General features: G+C 36.1%; 1 protein-coding gene across 6 annotated transcripts in view; it reads left to right on the top strand.

The window, feature by feature from the left end:
* Window positions 1-23343, top strand: part of CFAP70 (cilia and flagella associated protein 70) — an 86466-nt gene that overhangs the window by 9028 nt on the left and 54095 nt on the right. For 4 of the 6 annotated variants that reach the window (XM_043926729.1, XM_043926728.1, XM_043926726.1 and 1 more), the window contains 5 exons: window positions 5266-5445; window positions 7586-7768; window positions 9620-9714; window positions 12871-12970; window positions 18065-18199. In XM_043926729.1, coding sequence (XP_043782664.1) covers window positions 5266-5445; window positions 7586-7768; window positions 9620-9714; window positions 12871-12970; window positions 18065-18199 — 693 coding nt within the window. The remainder of the gene's footprint in view (window positions 1-5265; window positions 5446-7585; window positions 7769-9619; window positions 9715-12870; window positions 12971-18064; window positions 18200-23343) is intronic. The other 2 variants (XM_043926727.1, XM_043926730.1) reach the window with 2 other exon arrangements.

Raw genomic sequence — 23343 nt, 5'->3', positions numbered from 1 at the left:
ATACAGAATCTATATTACTTCCATGACTGCTCACCTGGACTCTGATACTAATCTGCAAATTGGCCCTCTACCAAATTCAGCCTTTTCTATCTCCTCAGTGGCTTTGGACTCTCTCTTCTTAGCTTTATTCTTACACTTTATCACCTTATAATCTCTCACCTGGAACATTACAAGTAGACTTGTAACTGCTTTTGCTTCCTTCCAGTTCTGCCTTCCCACTGCTTGCAGAGTGACTTAAAAGTAAATATGATCTCATCTTTTCCCTTGCTTGTTGCTGCTGCTGCTGCTAAGTCGCTTCACTTGTGTCTAACTCTGTGTGACCCCATAGATGGCAGCCCACCAGGCTCCACCGTCCCTGGGATTCTCCAGGCAAGAACACTGGAGTGGGTTGCCATTTCCTTCTCCAATGCATGAAAGTGAAAAGTGAAAGTGAAGTCGCTCAGTCGTGTCCGACTCTTCGCGACCCCATGGACTGCAGCCTATCAGGCTCCTGCATCCATGGGATTTTCCAGGCAAGAGTACTGGAGTGGGGTGCCATTGCCTTCTCCACTTCCCCTGCTTAGCACTGTGTAATTCATGAATTCACTCATTGCTTACAAGTTAAGGTCCAAATTCCTGAGCAGACATACAACAATCTTTATAATAGGTACCTGCCACTTCTTCAGTATCATCTCTCAGCACTCCTTTCCTTGTGCTATGTTCTAAAACCCTGAACTACTTACTTACACCTGAATTGGATATACCGTGTTCTTTCAGTTCCTTTTATATAAACTCTTCTTTTTGTCCAGAATTATTTTTTTTTCCTGCATCTACTCATCCATATTGCAAACTCTGATTCATCTCATAAAAGTCAATTCATCTGTCAACCATCTTTTCCTCCTCCCCACCTCAATAGTTAATTATACTCTTTCTTTCTTGGTGCTCCTTGTCTAAGTATTTTGTACAGGTTTCTATTATAGCATTTGTCATAATTATGGAATTATAACATAAATTCTATAATGAGAGGGGCTATGTCTTTTTTATATTTGTAGTGCTGCAGTAAAGTGCCTGGCATATGATTAGCAATTAATATACATTTTAAACTTACTTTTTATTGTATCCTGTGTGAAAGTGTCAGAGATACATATGTGTATATCTCCCTCTCTATATGTGGGTGTATATGTGTGTATATAAAAATAAGATTTATTAAAAAGCACTACATTTGCCAAATCAGGATTTCTGTTGGAGATACAACTTGGGAATTTCTCATTAGTAGGATATTTAATTCTTTAACAGGAAACTTAATTATTCTTATTAATGTTGATTCCCAAGAAATAAAATGCAAATGAACAAATTCTTTTCTCCTCTAATTAAAAACACTTGCTGTCTTATCTGCCCTACTTGGATATATTACTAAAGTCAAATCTTGGTCAGTCGCTCAGTGGTGTCCGACTCTTTGTGACCCCATGAACCGCAGCACGCCAGGCCTCCCTGTCCATCACTAACTTGCAGAGTCCACCCAAACCCATGGCCATTGAGTCGGTAATGCCATCCAACCATCCCATCCTCTGTCGTCCCTTCTCCTCCTGCCCTCAATCTTCCCAGCATCAGGGTCTTTTCAAATGAGTCAGCTGTTCGCATCAAGTGGCCAAAGTACTGGAGTTTCAGCTTCACATCAGTCCTTCCAATGAACACTCAGGACTGATCTCCTTTAGGATGGACTGGCTGGATCTCCTTGTAGTCCACGGGACTCTGAAGAGTCTTCTCCAATACCACAGTTCAAAAGCATCAATTCTTAGGCACTCGGCTTTCTTCATAGTCCAACTCTCACATCCACACATGACCACTGGAAAAACCATAGCCTTGACTAGATGGGCCTTTGTTGATAAAGTAATGTCTGCTTTCTAATATGCTGTCTAGGTTGGTCATAACTTTCCTTCCAAGAGTAAGCGTCGTTTAATTTCATGGCTGCAGTCACCATCTGTAGTCATTTTGGAGCCCAGAAAAATAAAGTCAGCCACTGTTTCTGCTGTTTCCCCATCTATTTGCCATGAAGTGGTGGGACTGGATGCCATGATCTTAGTTTTCTGAATGTTGAGCTTTAAGCCAACTTTTTCACTCTCCTCTTTCACTTTCATCAAGAGGCTCTTTAGTTCTTCTTCACTTTCTGCCATAAGGGTGGTGTCATCTGCGTATCTGAGGTTATTGATATTTTTCCTGGCAATCTTGATTCCAGTTTGTGCTTCTTCCAGCCCAGTTATTCTCATGATGTACTCTGCATATAAGTTAAATAAGCAGAGTGACAATATACAGCCTTGACCTACTCCTTTTCCTATTTGGAACCAGTCTGTTGTTCCAGGTCCAGTTCTAACTGTTGCTTCCTGACCTGCATACAGGTTTCTCAAGAGGCAGGTCAGGTGGTCTGGTATTCCCATCTCTTTCAGAATTTTAGTCAATAAAGCAGAAATAGATGTTTTTCTGGCACTCTTTTGCTATTTCGATGATCCAGCAGATGTTGGCAATTTGATCTCTGGTTCCTCTGCCTTTTCTAAAACCACCTTGAACATCTGAAAGTTCATGGTGCACGTATTACTGAAGCCTGGCCTGGAGAATTTTGAGCATCACTTTACCAGCGTGTGAGATGAGTGCAATTGTGCTATAGTTTGAGCATTCTTTGGCATTGTCTTTCTTTGGGATTGGAATGAAAACTGACCTTTTCCAGTCCTGTGGCCACTGCTGAGTTTTCCAAATTTTGCTGACATATTGAGGGCAATGCTTTCACAGCATCATCTTTCAGGATTTGAAATAGCTCAACTGGAATTCCATCACCTCCACTATCTTTGTTCGTAGTGATGCCTCCTAAGGCCCACTTGACTTCACATTCCAGGATGTCTGGCTCTAGGTGAGTGATCACACCATCGTGATTATCTGGTTTGTGAAGATCCTTTTTGTACAGCTCTTCTGTGTATTCTTGCCGCCTCTTAATATCTTCTGCTTCTGTTAGCTCCATACCATTTCTGTCCTTTATTGAGCCCATCTGTGCATGAAATGTTCCCTTGGTTTCTCTAATTTTCTTGAAGAGATCGATAGTCTTTCCCATTCTATTGTTTTCCTCTATTTCTTTGCATTGATTGCTGAGGAAGGCTTTCTTATCTCTCCTTGCTGTTCTTTGAACTCTGCATTCAAATGGGTGTATCTTTGCTTTTCTCCTTTGCTTTTTGCTTCCCTTCTTTTCACAGTTATTTGTAAGGCCTCCTTAGACAGCCATTTTGCTTTTTTGCATTTCTTTTTCCTGGGGATGGTCTTGCTCCCTGTCTCCTGTACAGTGTCACGAACCTCCATCCATAGTTCATCAGGCAGCCTGTATATCAAATCTAGCCCCTTAAATCTATTTCTCACTTGCACTGTATAATCGTTAGGGATTTGATTTAGGTCATACCTGAATGGTCTTGTGGTTTTCCCCACTTCCTTCACTTTGAGTCTGAATTTGGCAATAAGGAGTTCAAGATATGAGCCACAGTCAGCTCCCGGTCTTGTTTTTGCTGACTGGATAGAGCTTCTCCATCTTTGGCTGCAAAGAATATAATCAATCTGATTTCGGTGTTGACCATCTGGTGATGTCCATGTGTAGAGTCTTCTCTTGTGTTGTTGCAAGAGGTTGTCTGCTATGACCAAATCTTGGTCGCCCTACTAAAGAAATTCATTCCTAGAGTTTTTCATGCTGCCAGAAATACTTTTTCATGCTGCCAGAAATACTTTTTCACCTTTGAATAATAGAGATATGTTAAAGAACATGATTTTCAAATATTTAATAAAAAACAAAATTTTTTCAGCACTATATTTATTTTATTTTTTTCATTTATTTTTTTTTAGTTGGAGGCTAATTACTTTACAATATTGTAGTGGTTTTTGCCATACATTGACATGAATCAGCCATGGATTTACATGTGTTCCCCATCCCGATCCCCCCTCCCGCCTCCCTCCCCATCCCATCCCTCTGGGTCTTCCCAGTGCACCAGCCCTAAGCACTTGTCTCGTGCATCCAACCTGGGCTGGTGATCTGTTTCACCCTTGATAGTATACTTGTTTCAATGCTGTTCTCTCTGAACATCCCACCCTCGCCTTCTCCCACAGAGTCCCAAAGTCTGTTCTGTACATCTGTGTCTCTTTTTCTGTTTTGCTTATAGGGTTATCATTACCATCTTTTTAAATTCCATATATATGCGTTAGTATACTGTATTGGTGTTTATCTTTCTGGCTTACTTCATTCTGTATAATGGGCTCCAGTTTCATCCATCTCATTAGAACTGATTCAAATGAATTCTTTTTAATGGCTGAGTAATATTCCATTGTGTATATGTACCACAGCTTCCTTATCCATTCGTCTGCTGATGGGCATCTAGGTTGCTTCCATGTCCTGGCTATTATAAACAGTGCTGGCTGCGATGAACATTGGGGTGCACCTTTCTCTTTCAGATCTGGTTTCCTCAGTGTGTATGCCCAGCAGTGGGATTGCTGGGTCATATGGCAGTTCTATTTCCAGTTTTTTAAGGAATCTCCACACTGTTCTCCATAGTGGCTGTACTAGTTTGCATTCCCACCAACCATGTAAGTGGGTTCCCTTTTCTCCACACCCTCTCCAGCATTTATTGCTTGTAGACTTTTGGATAGCAGCCATCCTGACTGGCGTGTAATGGTACCTCATTGTGGTTTTGATTTGCATTTCTCTGATGATGAGTGATGTTGAGCATCTTTTCATGTGTTTGTTAGCCATCTGTATGTCTTCTTTGGAGAAATGTCTGTTTAGTTCTTTGGCCCATTTTTTGATTGGGTCATTTATTTTTCTGGAATTGAGCTTCAGGAGTTGCTTGTATATTTTTGAGATTAATCCTTTGTCTGTTGCTTCATTTGCTATTGCAGCACTATATTTAAATTACAGAAATAATCATAAAATACAGACTGGCAATAAAAGCACCCTAATCTCACTCACTCATGTGCAACTATTGATAACATATCAGTATAAAACTTTCTGATTCCTCTTCTATATGTATTTGTGTTCATACTTACCCTCGGAAAGGAAGGGATCTAACTTTGAAATAAGGTTCTCTTCTTGGCTTTATCTCTAATTTATGGGACCTAGAAAGAGTTATTTGAATCCTCCATATGGAAATAATTAAACCTGACCTTCTTACCTTGAACAATGATGTGAGATTCAAATGAGATAATGTAAAAACTGGGGAGGCCTCTGGCGTTTTGAAATTTCTGTGTAATTTTACTCTTTTATAGCAGTGCAGCCTTGAAGTTAAAGTATTTGTTGCGGAGCCCTTATTAACCACAGCCCAGATCTCAGGAGGCAATCTTCTGAAGGTCACATTGGAGGCTGCCTACTGTGTGCCTGAATCCTTCATGCCAATAGGGCCGCTGCAAAACTACATGGTTGGTATGCAAGTTCCGTCAGCTGGAGAGGTAAAGACTTACAGCCCGATATTTATACAGATTTAAACACTCATATGGCCATCTCTTCCTCACCTTCTAAGATTTTATTCAAAGCAAACTCTGTTAACAGCTGAGTTTTTCAGGCTCAAAAAAATCAAGTTTACTTCTGTTTTATACATGGATGTTAATTGTATAGTTTATATGTTACATATAGCTTATGCATAATTTTTATCAGTAAATACATATTTATTGTGGAAAATATGTAAATCACTTAAAAACTGACAGTTTTTGAAAGTCATATTTCTACAATGATTACTTTTTTGCATATATATTGTAAATTTTGTATAGTGTTTTACATTATAGTCTTTTAGTTCCAAGTTATTTTCTTAGTCCAGATTTCTATAGAATGATGTGTATGGGTCTTTTGGGGCTCTTGAAAGAGTTTTTCAAATTGCTTGCTAAAAAAGTATAGTTAGTCTCGTCTGCTTCCTTGCCGTTTCACACTTGTTGTGTAGAAATCTCCGTCTTTTTCACCATTCAGCACTCCCACCTGTGGTGCAGTCTCTCCAATATTTACCAACTCTTGTTATTTTCTTTTTTCATAATAGTCATCTTAATAGGTATGAAGTAGCAAACCTTGTGTTTCTGATTTATATTTCCCTAATGAAATAAAAATTAAAAGATAGCATCTTTTCATGTGCTTACTGGCCATTTTATATCTTCTTTGGGGAAATATCTCTCCACGTCCTTTGCTCATTTCTGACCTGGGTTGTTTGTCTTTTTGTTTTTGGCATTTTAGGAGTCCTCTATATTTTTTAGCTGTTAATCCCTTATCAGATATGTGATTTATAAGTATTTTCTCCTATTCTGTTGGCTGCCTTTTCTTATGCTGGTTAGTATCTTTTGATGCCCCAAAGTTTTCAATTTTAATGAAGTTCTGTTTATCCATTTTTAAATTTTGTTATAACCAAGAAATCATTGCCAAATGCGATGTACAGAGGCTTTTCCCCTGTGTTTGCATCTAACAATTTTATAGTTTTAGCTGTTATGTTTTGGCCTTTGATCCATTTTTGAGTTAATTTTTGTATATGGCATTAGTAAGAACCAGTCTCATTCTTTTGCATGTGAATAACTAGTCTTCTTAGAACCATTTGTTCGAAAGACTGTCCTGTCCATATTGAATAGTTTTGACATCCTTAATTTTGTCAATTTTTGTTAGCATTGTTGGGTTTTTTTTTGAGGAGCAGATTTTCAAAGATTGTTACTCTACTATCCCGTAAAAGCCCCTCCTTCACAGAAGTTTTAAAACTTAACCAAAAGAATTAGAATAATTGACTTACAGGTTATGCCAATTTTAACTTTTGTAATAGACTACAAAATTGCTTTCCATAGTTACACCTATTTACATTTCCATCAGCTATGTGTAAGAATACCATTAACTTTACAGTACGGTCAACACTTAATATTTTCAGACTTTGACTCTGCCAATCTATGGTTTAAAATGATATCTCATGGTTTTAATGTGCATTTCACTTATTCATGATATTCAGCATGTTTTTATTTAAATGTTGGATTTTCTAATTTGCTTTTCTCTAAATTGTCTATTTATAGACTTTGCCAATTTTCTGTTGCAAATTTATTTTAGATGAATTGCAATATAAAAGTGTTTATATTTTTAGCCTTTGTCACATTTGTTTTGTAAAAGAATTTTTAAAAAGGTACATCATGACTCTCATATAAATATAAAATGAAATAAAGGGATTAAAGCAATTCAAACAAGAATCTGGACAAATGACCCAGATTTGTTCAGAGGTAAGGTGGTTTACCTTTTCCTGGTAAGCAACCAGAAAAGTTGTAATATGTTTGCTGATAATTCAAAACTTATCATCAGCCATAGGGCAATAATCAGTTATATTTTTACTGGACAAAATACATGTGCATATCTACGGACAAGAATAATTTGCATTATTATTGATTTTCTATAAATTACAGAATTATAAAATAGCACAAACAAATGAAGAACATAGGCCCCTCTTTAGACTCAGATAATCACAGAAGGATCTGTTAGACAATACCTGATATTCCAATGAAAAGACACTTCAGTAATCTTTTTTTGTCCACTTCATAGTGTTTTACAAAATTTCCTGTTTTATGGTATTTATTTCTATAGAAGGACTATCCCATCTTCTTCAAGAATGGAACTCTGAAGCTTGGAGGGGAAAGAGAACCTGTTCCTCGGCCCAAAAAATGGCCTATTGCCAACATTCTGGCCCCTGGAGCTAATAACATTCCTGATAGTTTCATCGTTGGTGGTCCTTATGAGGAAGAAGAAGGTGAACTCAACCGCCCTGAGGTGAAAGAGCTACATGGTTTTTTGGTGGTAATCTCAGTGCACTGACATGCATGTAAAACATGTTTACAGTTTGTAAATCACTGTAACTCATATACATCCATGACCTCTTAAAACAATTATCAATAAAAATTCTGATTAAAGTGTTTCCTGACTTAAGTCCAACAAGCGAAATAATTGATTTAATTCGTATTTTACTGTTTATCTCATTTGTAATTTATTTATTTATGAGTAGGTTATAATACAGTCACAAGTTGAAAAAGCATTAAGAGATATTCAGTTAAAGTCTCCCTGCTCGTCTTTGTCTCTTCTTCCTAATTCCTTCTTTGATCATCACCCTGATAGTTAACCTTTACTATATTTTCTTGTGTTCCCTTTCGGATACTTTTTTATGAATACAAATAAAGCAAAAGTACCTAGTCAAAGGAAGACTCGGAAGCAAAAACGTTTAGAAAAGTAGTTTCCTAAAGATTCCTCACAAAGGGTTCAAGGGAGTCAGATTTCAGAAAGACTGGCTTAAGAGACATCGACATGATAAAAGTCAGGGATCAAATTGTTTTTCTTTAGGAAGTCCAGATTTACAGAAAGTATTCAAAGTCTTGCTGTTTTCAGAACTAGAACCTGTCAGGAAGACTGTGCTATTTTGCTTTATTTCAAGTGTGAAGTGTCTGTTTGTTTTTAACTGAGTGTTATATAAAGTGCTTAATCATATTGGAAGCATGGAAAAATCTGTTTTTTTCTTCACATATTCATACACACAAATACCTACATGTATTCTTTCCCTATCATTTTTTTCCACAAATGGTGACATACTCACATACTTCTGCAACTGCTTTTTTTGCTTTATAGTATATCATGGCGATTTTTCCCACATAAATATACGAAGAGCATTCTCATTCTTTTTCTTTATTTGTACTTGCTATATGATATGAAATAGTATGAACATACTTTAATTTGCTTAATTAGTCTCCTGTTGGTGGGCATTTAAGTTGTTGAAATTATTCTTTATATTCCTTCCTTTCCTCCCACCTTCCTTTCTCCCTCTGTTCCTTCCTTCCTTCCTTCATATTTTTCTACAACATATAGTTGTCAAGGGCATAAGAAATTCTGTAAACACATTTGCAAATGTGTCTTGAACAAACTGATAATCATTAGTGGAAACATTTGATGAAGTAATATTATAGTAAGTGGTTGAATTACTTTAGCATCTGATTCTAAGTATTTTAAATAGTGCCACTTGGGAAGCCCAGAGATAAGGCTAGCAGTATTTTAAAAATACTGTGTAGTGTCTTTTTTCATCATTGTGATTACTAAAAATTCATGGTTTACTTTTATTAATATTTTCACTTAGATTAGATATTTTATTTTAGATATTTAGATTTTATGTTCCATTTTATTTTGAATAACTAGTTCTCAACCTTTGTTGTTCATCACAGTCACCTGGAAAGCTTTTAAAACAACAGTGGCCAAACTCTAACCAGGTCAATTGTATAAGAATTTACTTTTAAAGTAATACCAATGCCCAAGTTTTGATTTTTTGTTTCTAAAAGCTTTCAGATAATTCTAATATGCATCCAGGGTTGAGAATCACTGATTGAGGTTATGTGAATGAATATTTGACAGTATCGGATTGATAAAAGGATAATATAATTTATTTTGTGTACTTTATTAATAGTAAAGTACTCAAAACTTTAAGATGGTGTTAGTGTTTTTAGTAGTAGTCATACTTAAAGTAGTAATAGTAGTAGTAATAAAACTATTATGATCAAATCCATTAAAGAATGCCCTCGGATGGAGCTGGAGGCCACCATGCCATACTGAGAGAATAAAAGTCTCTGTCTTATGATTTTATAGGATAGGGAATTTAGGAACCAAGCAGAATGCATGAAGAAAAGGATTACTTGGGACTTGGAAAGTCGCTGCTACCTTGATCCTCCTGCAGTGGTCAGGTAGGAAGAGGGAGAGAGTATTTCTAACCAATGGAGACTGTAAGTGGGAAGAAATGTTTTATTATACTTTCGTTTATTTACAATTGAGTTAAGGTGATCTGAGATTCTCTTCTACCACATCTGCTAATAGCAGGCTTCTAGTGATGGTGGTTTAACCATGGTGGATTCTTCTCTTTCGTATAAAAGAAGGTCAGGCCTAGTATGTACGGTGGCTCTGCAGTACTGTTAGGTATGCAGGCTCTTTCTCTTTGCTCTACCTTCTTTAACATGTGCATTCCATACACAAGGGTATCTTATGGTTCAGGATGGCTTATTGGCTCTCTAGCCGGCACGTTCACATTCCTGAGAGAAAGTTGGAAGAGGCAGCTGCTCATGGATTAAAAAAGGACACATGCTGGCTGTATTAGCCCTTTTTGTAGAACCTTCCTTCATCTTATTGCCCGTCTCTCGAAGAAAAAGAGACTTAGGAAAGAGTGGTTTTGTTGGACACGTTGTCGCCCATACCAGATCAGGATTTATTTACTAAAGCAGAACATGACACAGTTTTGTGTAGTTAACTGTCAGTCTCTGGTCACAGTGACCTAGTGATTAGGGAGAAGTGAGAAATAAAGGATTATCAATATATGTATTATCTGAATGAAAAAATATATATATATATTTTAATTAGTAGGCTATTTTTAGAAGTTTTAGAATTATGGAAAAATTGATCATGTATTTCAGAGTCCCTATATACCCAACTTGATCGTAGTATATAATATAAATGTGCATTGTTAGATTTGATTTGCTGATACTTCATTAAGGATATATTGTTGCTATTATTACTTTGAACAGTTATCTATTTGACTAATTAAAAGTAAGAAAGAATTTAAATTTATTTTACCTAAATCTGTTTCATTCTGATTCTCTTCCTGTCTTTATGTGGATCCACATTTCTGACCCATATCATATCTTTTTCTGTGAAGGCTTTTAGCATTTCTTGCATGACAGGTTTACTGTCCACAACTTGTTTCCATTTTTGTTTGACTAAAAGTCTATCTTTCCTTCATCTTTGAAGGATAATTCCAGTAGATATAGAATTCTAAGTTGGTAGTTTGTTTCTTTCAGAACTGTAAGTATTACATATCTTTCTCTTCTTGCTTTCATGATTTCTGAAAGGAAATCCAAGATAATTTTTATCCTTATTCCTCTATAGGTTAAGTTTTGTTTTTTTTTTCCTCTGACTTCAAGATTTTCTTTCTCTTTGGCTTTGTACAATTTGAATATGATATACCTAGGTGTAGTTTTATATATATATATATATGTTTATTTATTATGCTTGGTGCTCTCAACTTTCTAGATCTGTGGTATCTGTCATTAATTTGGTAGCCATCGTGACTTCAAATATTTCTTCTGCTCCTTTCTCACGTTTTTCCCCTTCTGGTATTCCTGTTACCTTTTGTAATTGTCCCACAGTTCTTAGATATTCTTTTGTGATTAAAATTTTTTTTCTCCTTTCTGTTTCATTTTGGAAAATTTTTATTGGCTCAGTAGCTTCAAGATCACAAATTTTTTCCCCAATTATGTCCAGTCTGTTGATAAGCCCATCAAATTAATTTTTCTTTTTTGTTAGTGTTTTTGATTTCTAGCATTTCCTTTTGATTCTTTCTTAGAATTTCCATGTCTCTACTTATATTACCCATCTGTTCTTTCATGTTTTCTACTTATTCCATTAGAGTCCTTATCATATTAATCAGTTATTTTAAATTATCTCCCTGATAATTTCAAAATCTGTGTCATATCTGAGTCTAATTCATATGATAGATTTGCCTCTTCAGATGGTATTTTTCTTGCCTTTTGGCATTTCTTGTAGTTTTTTTTTTTTTTTTTGAAGGCTGGACATTATGTTTTGGGCAGTAAGAAATGTGGTAATTGGGTTTTTCAGTGTGAGGTGTTATGCTGACCTGGTTAGGAGGCAGGCCATATTTAATGCTTCCTGTATCTGTGAGTGCTGGAGGCCTCAGTGTCCTTTTTCACTCCTTCCCTGTTGTCTCTGGGTTTGCTCAGAGCTTTTTCCCAAATAGGGTTTGTGTTTTGCAGATTCTCATACTGGATCCTGTTGAATGGTGGTGAAGTGTTGGAGAAAGGAAACTTTCTATAATCCTGTGATTAAATCTCAGTATTTTAATGAGTTTGAGTCCCTCGGTTGTGACTTCATAAGTGTGTCTTTTTTTCTTCCTCTTCTCATGTGAGAGAGGAAGGCTAAATAGGGCTAGAGTTGTCTAATTGCCCTTTCCCTGAGTCACATAAAACTCTGATGAAGTAGTTTCCCTTACAGAGCAGGCCTTTATTACAGAGAACACTCTGGACATATTTTAATACAGTTACTTTTCCCTTCTTTCTCCCTAAGACTATTTTCCTCCTGTTTTCACCATAAGAATCTGATGGAGCTCCTTGATTTAAACCCCAAGAAAGTGTGGAGACTCCCTAAGAGTGGGCACCCAGGAGTTTTTAACTCTCTGGTTTAGTTCATTCTCGGTCTCCAGCGGTTTTTCACAATTATCTTTAAAGTGTTTCTACCAGTTAAACTGGCTCTAGTGGCTTCTGATGCCTGTAAGCTGATCTTAGCTATGCTTCTCTGTACTTGCTTGTTTCTCTATATTTCAAGGTGGTGACTTGCCTTGTGAACTTAATTCTTAGGTGGATCTAAGAGAAGTCATTGATTTTTTTATTTGAACAGCTTTTTTCTTGTTGTGAGGACAAGAATGACAGCTTTCAGGCTCTTTATGTGTCCAAGGTGACACTGGAAGTCCTGCTGTGATTACTTTCACGGTAGAAATAAATGTATTTTGTACTTTGTGCGTACTTGTTTGATTATTTCTTTAGAATTAATCACTATAAGTAGAATTTCTGGGTCAAGGACTATGAACATTTTAAAGACTTTTGATCCATATTGTCAAACTGCTCTCAAAAACTACAATTTGCTTCTCCTAGCAATATAGTATAATTATTTTTGGAATTTTATAACTATGAGAAGGTTTTAAAAGTTCACATACCGAATAAGAATTTTTGCATATAAGTATTCTACTACTTTTAAAGAGAGGAATACTTTATTTTAACCTTAATTATACTAACCCCATTTTTGCATATAATGCTAATGGGCTGATTCTTGATTTGCAGTTTTCAGAAGCGAATTGCTGATTGCCGATTTTGGCCTGTAGAGATCACAAGGGTTCCTCTGGTTGCTGTGCCCAAAGGGAAATCTGCTAAATTTGAAAAGGTAAATTTGTTCACTTAAAAATATTTGTAGAGGAAATGCTGGGTCAGACCCATCCTGTTACTCTGCTTCTAATTCTGATACCAAAGGAAAATGTGAACTGTGTGGCTGCTCCCTAGAGTAGCCAGCTTATCCTAATTTGCCTAATATTAAGAATTTCCCAGTTTTAGTGCTGCAAGTCTCATGTATCAGGAAACTCCCTTGTTCCTGGCAAATCAGAATGACTGGTAACCCTAGTCCCCTGTTGTCTACTAAAAATTATTTAGGCTTTATTCTCAGATATCCAGTTTCCCTTTAGCCCTTTGTTATAGTTTTACCACAAGTAAAACTATGAAATAGCCTTTGAATACATCAAAAGTAGCTAAATATTGGCTGTATGGTTCAACCTAATACATCTTTCCAAATTTATTTTAGACTGACCTACTTAAAATGTTTTAGCCTGCTAATTTTCATAGAAGTGCTACTATTCTGAAAAGGTATAGCTTTGATGAGCCTGGAACAAGTTCTCTACTGTTTTTTGTTTGTTTATGATAAAAATAAATGCATTTGTCTGAATGACTCTATTTCCAATTTACCCCACTGACTATGCCAACAGTTGCTTCCTATCCTACTGAAGAAGAAAACCACAGGAAGTAGGTCAATAAATGTCTTCTGCAAAAGACCTTTTTTTTAAAAAAACTGAAATATAGTTGTTGCACAATATTGTTAGTTTTTCAGGTGTACTTCATAATGATTTGACACTTACATACATTATGAAGTGTTCACCATGAGAAGTCCAGTAGCCATCTGTCCCCATGTAAAGTTATTACAGTAATATTGACCACATTGCTTATGTTGTATATTATTTCAGTATATCTCTGTGACTTATATTATATAACTGGTTGTGTGGGCCTCTTAATCTCCTTAATCTCTCACCCTCTCAATCACCGCTCCGTCGGGCAACTACCTGTTTTTCTCTGTTTTTGTTTTGTTTTATTCTTTCTTTTTGATTCCACATATAAGTGAGATGATGTGGTATTTGTCTTTCTGTGTCTGACTTATTTCACTTAGCATAATTTTTCTAGATCCATCCATGTTGTCACAAATGGCAAGATTTCTTTTTTTATGGCTGAGTAATATTCCATTGTATGTGTATGTGTGTGTAAATATATATATGCCACATCTTCTTTATCTTTTTAAATAAAGTTATTTGTTTGGTTTTGGCTTTGCTGGGTCTTTGTTGCTGCATGGGCTTTTCCCTATCTGCGCTGTGTGGATGCTCTGCTCTCGTTGACGTGCACAAGCTTCTCAGTGCTTGTTGCAGCGGCTTGTTGCAGAGCGTGGGCTCTAGAGTGTGTGGGCTTCAGTAGCTTGTAGCACGTGGGCACAGTAGTTGTGCCTCCCAGGCTCTGGAGCACAGGCTCAGTAGTTTTGGCACTTGGGCTTAGTTGCCCCGTGGCAAGTGGAATCTTCCTGTACCAGGGATGGAACCCTTGTCTCTTGCTTTGTCAGATGGATTCTTTACTACTGAGCCACCAGGGAAGCCCTTTCTTTATCTATTGATAGACACTTAGGTCGCTTCCATATCTATTTTATGTAATCCCGTGATGAATATTGAAGTACATATTTCTTTTCCAGTTAATAATATTGTTTTCTTCAGGTAAATACACCAAAGTGAAAATGCTAGATCAGATGGCAGGTATATTTTTAATTTTCTGTGGAACCTGCCTAGCGTTTTCCATAACGGCTCACCAGTTTATAATCCCATTGACAGTACATTGTTGTACTGTTGTACTGAGAAAAGACTTTCCTTTTCTCCGCATCCTTGCCAGTGCTTATCGTCTTTTGATGGCAGCTATTCTGACAGGGGACTTCCCACATGGCTCACTGGTAAAGAATCTGCCTTCCAAGACAGAAGACACAGGTCTGATCCCTGGGTCGGGAAGATCCTCTGGAGGAGGAAATGGCAACCCACTCTAGTTTCCTTGCCTGGAAAATCCCGTGGACAGAGGACCCTGGTGAGCTGCAGTCCATGGGGTTGTAAAATGTTGGACGCAACTGAGCACACATGCATGCTTTCTTACAGGTGTGAGATGATATTTCATTGTGGTTTTGATTTACATTTCCCTGATGGTTATTGATATTGAACATCTTTTCATGTATCTGTTGGTCATCTGTATGCCTTCTCTGGAAAAATGCCTATGAAAGTCTTCTGCCCATTTTTAAATCCAGTTTTTTTTTTTTTTTTGATGTTGTGTTGTGTGAGTTCTTTGTACGTTTTGGATATTAACCACTTTTTGAATATATAGTTTGCAAATATTTTCTCCCATTTAGTAAGTGGCCTTTTCGTTTTGCTCATAGATTCTTTTCCTGTGCAAAAACTTTTTAGATTGATATAGTCCAATTTACTTTTACTTTTGTTTCCCTTGCCTGAGGAGTCATATCCAATAAATATTGCTGTCAAAGAATGTATTGCCTTTGTTTCCCTCTAGAAGTTTTATGGTTTCAGGTGTTATATTTATGTCTTTTATCCATTTTGAGTTTAGTCTTGTATACATTTTGAGAACATAGGCCAGCTGATTCTTTTGCATGACCAGTTTCCCCATCAGCATTTATTGAGGAGGCTATATTTTTCATTGTGTAGTCTTCTCTCCTATGTTAAATTAATTGACCATACGAGTGTTATTTCTTTACCCTCTGTTCTGTTCCATTGATCTGTGTGTGTGTTTTTATGCCAGCACCATACTATCTTTATTACCCTAGCTTTGTAGTATAGTTGGAATCAGGGAGCATGATATCTTCAGCTTTATTCTTCTTTCTTGAGATTGTTTTTGGTTATTCAGACTTTTGTGGCTCCTTTTAGAGCCTTTATAGCCTCTTTTTGTGGCAAATTTTAGAATTATTGGTTTCAGTTCTGTGCAAAATGCCCTTGGTATTTTAATAGGAATTGCACTGAATCTTTAGTGTCTGGAGTAGTAGTATTTTAACAATGTTAATTCTTTCAATCCATAAGCATCATATATCTTTACATTTGTTTATGTCATCTTCAGTTTCTTTCCTTAGTATCTTGTACTTTTCAAAGTGCAAGTCTTTTGCCACCTTACTTATATTTATTCCTAGATATTTTATTCTTTTTGATGCATTTTTAAATGGGAGTGTTTTCTTAATTCTTCTTCCTGATAATTCATTGTTAGTATGTAGAAATGCAGTGGATTTCTGATATTGATTTTATATCCTGCAAATTTATTGAATTCATTTATTAGTTCTAGTAGTTTTGGGGTGGCATCTTTAGGATTTTCTATATATAATACCATGTCTGCAAACAGTGGTAGCTTTATTACTTCTTCCTTTCCAATTTGGATTCCTTTTTTTTTTTTTTTCTGAGTGCTGTGTCTAGGACTTCTAATACTATGTTGAATAAAGGTGGTAAGAGTGAGCATCCTTGTCTTGTTCTTGATCTCAGAGGAAATACTTTCAGCTTCTTACCTTTGAGGATGATGTTGGCTTTGAATTTGTCATATATGACCTATATGATGTTGAGATGCATTTCCTTTATGCCCACTTTGTTGAGGGTTTTTAATCATAAATGGATGTTGGATTTTATCAAATGCTTTTTCTGCATCTGTCAAGAAGGTCATATGATTTTTATTCTTCAGTTTGTTAATGTGGTATATTGCATTGATTGATTTGTGGATATTAAGCTCCAGGAGTTGGTGATAGACAGGGAAGCCTGGCATGCTGCAGTCCATGGGGTCGCAAAAAGTCGGACATGACTGAGCAACTGAACTGAACTGAACCCATCCCTGTATTAAATCCCAGTTTGTCATAGTGTACAATCCTTTTAATGTATTGTTGAATTCAGTTTCCTGATATTTTGTTGAGGATTTTGAAATTTATATTCATCAGGGATATGATTTCTAAAACAACATAATGTTATCATATGAAGACAGGACTTTAAGTCTAATTTCTGATTATTGTTTTTGTCTTGTTTTCTTTTTTTTTTTTTGGTTGTGCTGCATATTCATTGCTGAGCATGGGCTTTCTCTAGTTGTGGTGCGTGGGGGTTACTCTGTAGTTGTGGGCTTCTCATTGTGAAGCACAGGCTCTAGGTGCGTGGGGTTCAGTAGTTGCAGCACAGGAGCTCAATAGTTGTGGCTCATGGGCTTAATTGCTCCATGGCATGTGGAATCTTCCTGGACCAGGGATCAAATCCATGTCCCCTGCATTGGCAGGTGGATTTTTATCCACTGTACCACTAGGGAAGTCCTTTGATATTGTTATAATCAGCAAAATCAAAGAGATTACTTTTAACCTTGTAGAAATTAAATGTGTTTTCCTTCATTTAATTGATTTTTTCCTTGTAAATGTTTTCTATGGCAAACCATACAACCATTAAAAATTATGTTAATATATATTTACTGACATGTTCTTCATCTTTGTAATGAGAATTTAGATGAGATTAGGGTTGACAAATACATGATGGCAGACTGTCATTCATCCTCCTTCATTCATGGCAGATATTACTGATGAATCAAAGTATTCTTTCCTTTTTTTTTTTTTTTATTCTTTCCTTTTTAACCCATCCTTTTAAATCCAGATAAGGATGTAGAATCTTTGTCAACACAGTATTCTAAAACACCTCCAGTAATATTAGAATTTAAGGATAAGTGAAATCCTGTTTGTCATCACTGGTCCAGATGATTTATAAGGCTCTTTTCATTTATATGAACCTGTGAACTAAAGCTAAGGCCACATCTGATTTCTTTTAAGCTTTTGTTATTGTTATTATTGGTTTTTTTTTTGCAAAGTTTCATTTTTTCCTAAGAATCAACATGGTGAAATTGACTCTTTGGTTGAATATACATTATTAGAGTATTTGCTGATCAAACTACTATCTTTACTATTAATACTGTTAATATATATTATCTCAGTGATCATGGTATTATTAAACGCACTTATACATAAATAAGCAGAGACCCAAAATGTCTATATAACTGGCTCAAATCAAGTAGCATAGCTAGTTCCTAAAGTCAGGTCTTTGCACTGCTCAGTCAGAGCTCCAGACCTTATGCTACATTACTCTGTAACACTAACAGCTATCTGTTTTTATTTCTTTAGACTGATGATGAAGGTCAGTTTTCATTTCATGGTGTGGCTTATGTTAATATGGTGCCATTGCTGTATCCAGGTGTAAAGAAGATTCGGGGAGCTTTTCATGTTTACCCTTACCTAGATAGTACAGTCTATGAAAAGGTAAGAAAAATTAGTATAGAAGTTATCATCCTAATTTATTCTTATATATGTGTTTACTTATATCTTTAGCACACACATCTTTGCAGTTGATATTTGGAAACAGTTGATACACTGGGATGTTAAATATAGAGCCTTGAAGTCTTTTGCCCTCGAATCTTAAAAACTTTAGGATAACAAAAAGCCCAAAACTGGAAACAACCCAAATTTCTATCTACAGGTGTTCAGAAAAACAAATTATGTGGTATAACCATACAATGGAATACTATTTGGCAATAAAAAGGAATGAGCTATTAAATATGCAATATGGATGAATCTCAAATGTATTATGATAAATGAAAGAAACCAGACAAAAGAGGGTACATACTGTATGATGCCAATGAAATACAGTTATCAGAAAGTAGAAGGCAAATCAGTGGTTGCTTGGGAAGAGGGATAGAGGGAAGAATGGATTACAAAAGAAATATGAGAAAAAATTTAGAGATGATGGGAATATTGGTTATTCTGACTGATGAAATTGAATACTTTAAATATGTAATTTATATTAAAAAGCAGAGACATTACTTTGCCAACAAAGGTCCGTCTAGTCAAGGCTATGGTTTTTCCAGTGGTCATGTATGGATGTGAGAGTTGGACTATAAAGAAAGCTGAGTGCCGAAGAATTGATGCTTCTCAACTGTGGTGTCAGAGAAGACTCTTGAGAGTCCCTTGGACTGCAAGGAGATCCAACCAGTCCATCCTAAAGGAGATCAGTCCTGGATGTTTATTGGAAGGACTGATGTTGAAGCTGAAACTCCAATACTTTGACCACCTGATGCAAAGAGCTGACTCTTCTGAAAAGACCCTGATGCTGGGAAAGATTGAGGGCAAGAGGAGAAGGGGACAACAGAGGATGAGATGGTTGGATGGCATCACCGACTCAATGGGCATGAGTTTGGGTAGGCTCCGGTAGTTGGTGATGGACAGGGAGGCCTGGCATGCTGCAGTTCATGAGGTCTCAAAGAGTTGGACACGACTGAGCGACTGAACTGAACTGATATAGGCATGTGTGCGTGTGTGGTCAGTCAGATCTGATTCTTTGGGACCCTTTGGACTGTAGCCCACCAGGCTTCTCAGTCCATGGGCTTCTCCAGGCAAGAATACTGGAATGGATTGCCTTGTCCTCCTCCAGAGGATCTTCCAAACCCAGGAATTGAACCACGTCTCCTGTGTCTCTTGCATTGGCAGGCAGATTCTTTACCCACTGAGCCATTGGGGAAGCCTCTTATATAGGCATACCTTATTTTATTGTACTTTGTTTTATTATTCTTCACAGATGTTGTATTTTCTTTTTACAAATTGAAGGTTTGTAGTAACCCTGAGATGAGCAAGTCGATGGGTGATATTTTCCAGCCGCACTTGCTCACTTTGTGTCTGTGTCATGTTTTGTTAATTCTCACAGTATTTCAAACATTATTGTTTTATTTGTTATAGTGATCTGTGTTGTTACTAATCTAATCATTTTGGCCTTTTTTTTTTTAGTGAAGAAGTATTTTTAAATTAAGACCTGTACGTTGGTTTTTGAGACATTGCTATTGTACACTTAATAGATTACAGTATAGTGTAAACATAACTTTTATTTGCATTGGGAAACCAAAAAATCCATGTCTTGCTTTACTGCAATTATTTGCTTTATTGATGTAGTCTGGAACCAACCTGCAGTATCTCTAAAGTAAGCCTATATTTCAATTTTACCTCAATAAAGTTGGATACAAAATCTTTAGAATAATGCAAGAAGTCTCTTGTGTTCAGTATGCAAAAATTTAAATCCATGTACTGATTAATGAGCCAAAATATGGTTCTTTCTATTTTCAGATGTTAAAATACAAATTATTTATTTATTTAAGAGAAAAATCAGTTTTATCATGTTGCTTCTTAGGAGAAAGTGCAGCTTTATAAAAATCCATAATTGGAGAAGGAAATGGCAACCTTCTGCAGTATTCTTGCCTGAGAAATCCCATGAAGGGAGGAGTCTGGCAGGCTATAGTGCATGGGGTAACACCTAATTTTATCTTGGCAATTTTTAATTTTTCCTCGCAAAGAGGCACTTCTCAGTCATGTGAGCTTCGACTCCAATGAATCTGGACTGATCCCTGACTCAAGATACTTAAGAAAGACATTTATAATGATGATGCTCATAGATTTTATATATGCATTGAAGACATACATACCAAATCTTGTACACAGAAAAATGAGTCATCTGTACACTGAAAAGTCAAAAATAATAGTTCCTATGTGCTGGGAACATGAGAAAATATTTTTTCTCCTTTTTTTTTTTTTTTAAAGTTTTCCGTGGGGGGAAAAAATAGTTTTCCGTGATTGGGAGAAGTTTTTTCAAAAACGGTGAAAAGTGAATTTTACAGAAACCCAATAAATAATTTTCAAGAAAATTTTAAAAGCAAAAACAAATATAACCAAAATTCCATGACTCCAACAAAACTATTTTAAGTTATACACTTTCTTTGCTATGATTTGACCACATTCACTGTTTCATAGTTACAACAAAATAAATATTTATAATTTACTTACTAAAAAAAAAATCAATAATAAAAACATGTTACTATTTCATTATTATTAGGACAGCTATTACTCAATAATAGTCATGAAAGACCCATCATCTCTATTTGAAAACCAAATGAGTAATAAACTCTGTATAAGTATCCTTTGAATCAGAAGTCAGGTTTATAGGGATTTGTCTGAAATAAATAATAGGATCAAAACCCTTGTATTCATGAAAACTTTTGGGGATCAATAATAGCAAAACTAAACTTAAGATTGTCTAATAATAATAGAGGATGGATTAATAGATTATTGTAAATAAAAATGGTAGAACTTGCACCCATTAAAAATATAAGCAAAAAAAAAAAAAGAAAAAAAAAGATAAGCATTATGGCTTCCCTGGTAGTCCAGTGGTTAAAGAATCCACCTTGCAACACAGGAGACACAGGTTCACTCCTTGGTTCGGGAAGGTCTCATACGCTGCAGGGAAACTAAGTCTGTGCATCACAGCTACTGAAGCCTACGTGCCTAGAGCCTGCGCTCCGCAACAAGAGAAGCCACCATAATGCAAAGCTTGGCACCTCAACTAGAGAGCAGCCCCCACGCTCCGCAACTAGATAAAGCCCAGTGCAAAAGAAAAAAAATTAATGAAGTATATATACTTAGGAAATAGAATTTTTTAAAAAGATAAACATGCTTTGTAGATACTTAAATGCAAAAAAGAAAGCAAAAATTTTGCATATAGCATAGATCATGATAAATTCCAAATGAGTTTACCAAAGTTTACTAAAGTGAGTTAAAAGTGAAGTCTATAGAAATTGAAGTGGCTATTAATTAAATATATGAATTAAGGGAAGACTTCCTGTGCTTGAGAAGAATGAAAGGTATAAAAGATTTAGATTGCCAAAAAATAAAAATCTTCTATACATAGAAGAAACCATCACAAACCAAATTACAATGTACCTAAAAAATCAGGGGAAATGTTTGAATATGTATCAGAATGATGACTATTATTCCTAAAATATAAACTACTCTGTCATTTCAAGGTGTTTTTGGTGAATCTGAGGGAAATAATGTATCATAATCAAGAGGTTATAGGCTTTGATGTCAGGCAGTTTCTAGATTGAATTCTGGAACTTCCAGACTAGCTACCATTTACTGACTTTTGGCAAGTGACTAAATTTCTCTCAACTTTATGCATTAGTAAAATGGAGACAGTATTTGTTTCCTATAATTGTTTTACATATTAAAAGAGATAAAATACGTAAAGCACTAGAGATATAGTTGACACACAGACATTTTTATTTATTACTTTTATTATATGCATGTGAAGAAGATTATTCAAATTATTCTTGGGAAAAACTTAAAAAACATGAACAGATACATGTGATAGCCTGTTAAATGAAAAAGGATGTAAAACTACATCCACTATGATCACAACTTTTTATAAATACATAATCATAATTTTTTAAATATATGAAAAACACTTGAGAGGAATCACTTCTGGCTATGTCTGAGTGACAAGGTAGTTAAATTTTCTCCCCCTAGAAGCAACTATAAATCTCAATACATTGACAAAATGCCATTTCAGCACTCTGGAAATTAACCAAAGACATCAACAAACTAAAAAGTATTAATGCATGAAAAACTGTGGAGTTTGAGGCATTCTTGCCAACATCTGCTCCTAAACCACCTCCTCCTCCCTTTTATCCTGAAAGTGAAAGTCACTCAGTTGTGTCTGACCCTTTACGACCGCGTGGACTGTAGTACACCTGGCTTCCCTGTCCTTACTCTCTCCTGGAGTTTGCTCAAACTCATGTCCATTGAGTCAGTGATGCCATCCAACCATCTCACCGTCTGTCATCCCCTTCTCTTTCTGTCTTCAATCTTTCCCATTATCAGGGTCTTTTCCAATGAGTCAGCTCTTCACATCAGGTGGCCAATGCATTGGAGCTTCAGCTTTAGCATCAGTCCTTCCAATGAATATTCAGGGTTGATTTCCTTTAGGATTGACTGGTTTGATCTCCTTACTGTCCATGGGACTTTCAAACGTCTTCTCTAGCACCACATTTTGAAAGCATTACATAGATATAATTTATATAGGATAAAAATAGCATAAAGGATGGAGAATAAAATGGAGCTGTAGTACAATAAAGTTTCCATTTTTACAAGAATTAAGTTAGGCTCAATGTGCAATAGATTGTGATTAGTTCAGATGCATATTGTGATCTCTAAAGCAACCTCTAAAAAAAGTATGTGTGTCGGTACCGTACACATGGGAAGGTCCCCTGGAGGAGGCATGGCAACCCACTCCAGTGTTCCTGCCTGGAGAATCCCATGGACAGAGGAGCCTAGTGGGCTACAGTCAGTAGGGTCACAGAGAGTTGGACATGACTGAAGCAACTTAGCACTCACTCACTCACCATACTCATGCATAAAAGTATATATATATATATTTAATATTAAAAGAAGGCACTTAAAGGAGGAACAGAGGAGCAAAAAAGACAAGATATACAGAACACAAATAGCAAAATGTCAAATATAAATGTAAATATTTTAATAATAACACATGTGAGTAGTCTAAACACACCAGTGAAAGGAAAGAGATT

The sequence above is a fragment of the Cervus elaphus genome, chromosome 15, assembly GCF_910594005.1.
Source record: "Cervus elaphus chromosome 15, mCerEla1.1, whole genome shotgun sequence".
Classification (NCBI taxonomy): Eukaryota; Metazoa; Chordata; class Mammalia; order Artiodactyla; family Cervidae; genus Cervus; species Cervus elaphus.
Note: the sequence above shows the minus strand (reverse complement) of the source record. Positions and strands in the feature narration are given on the sequence as shown.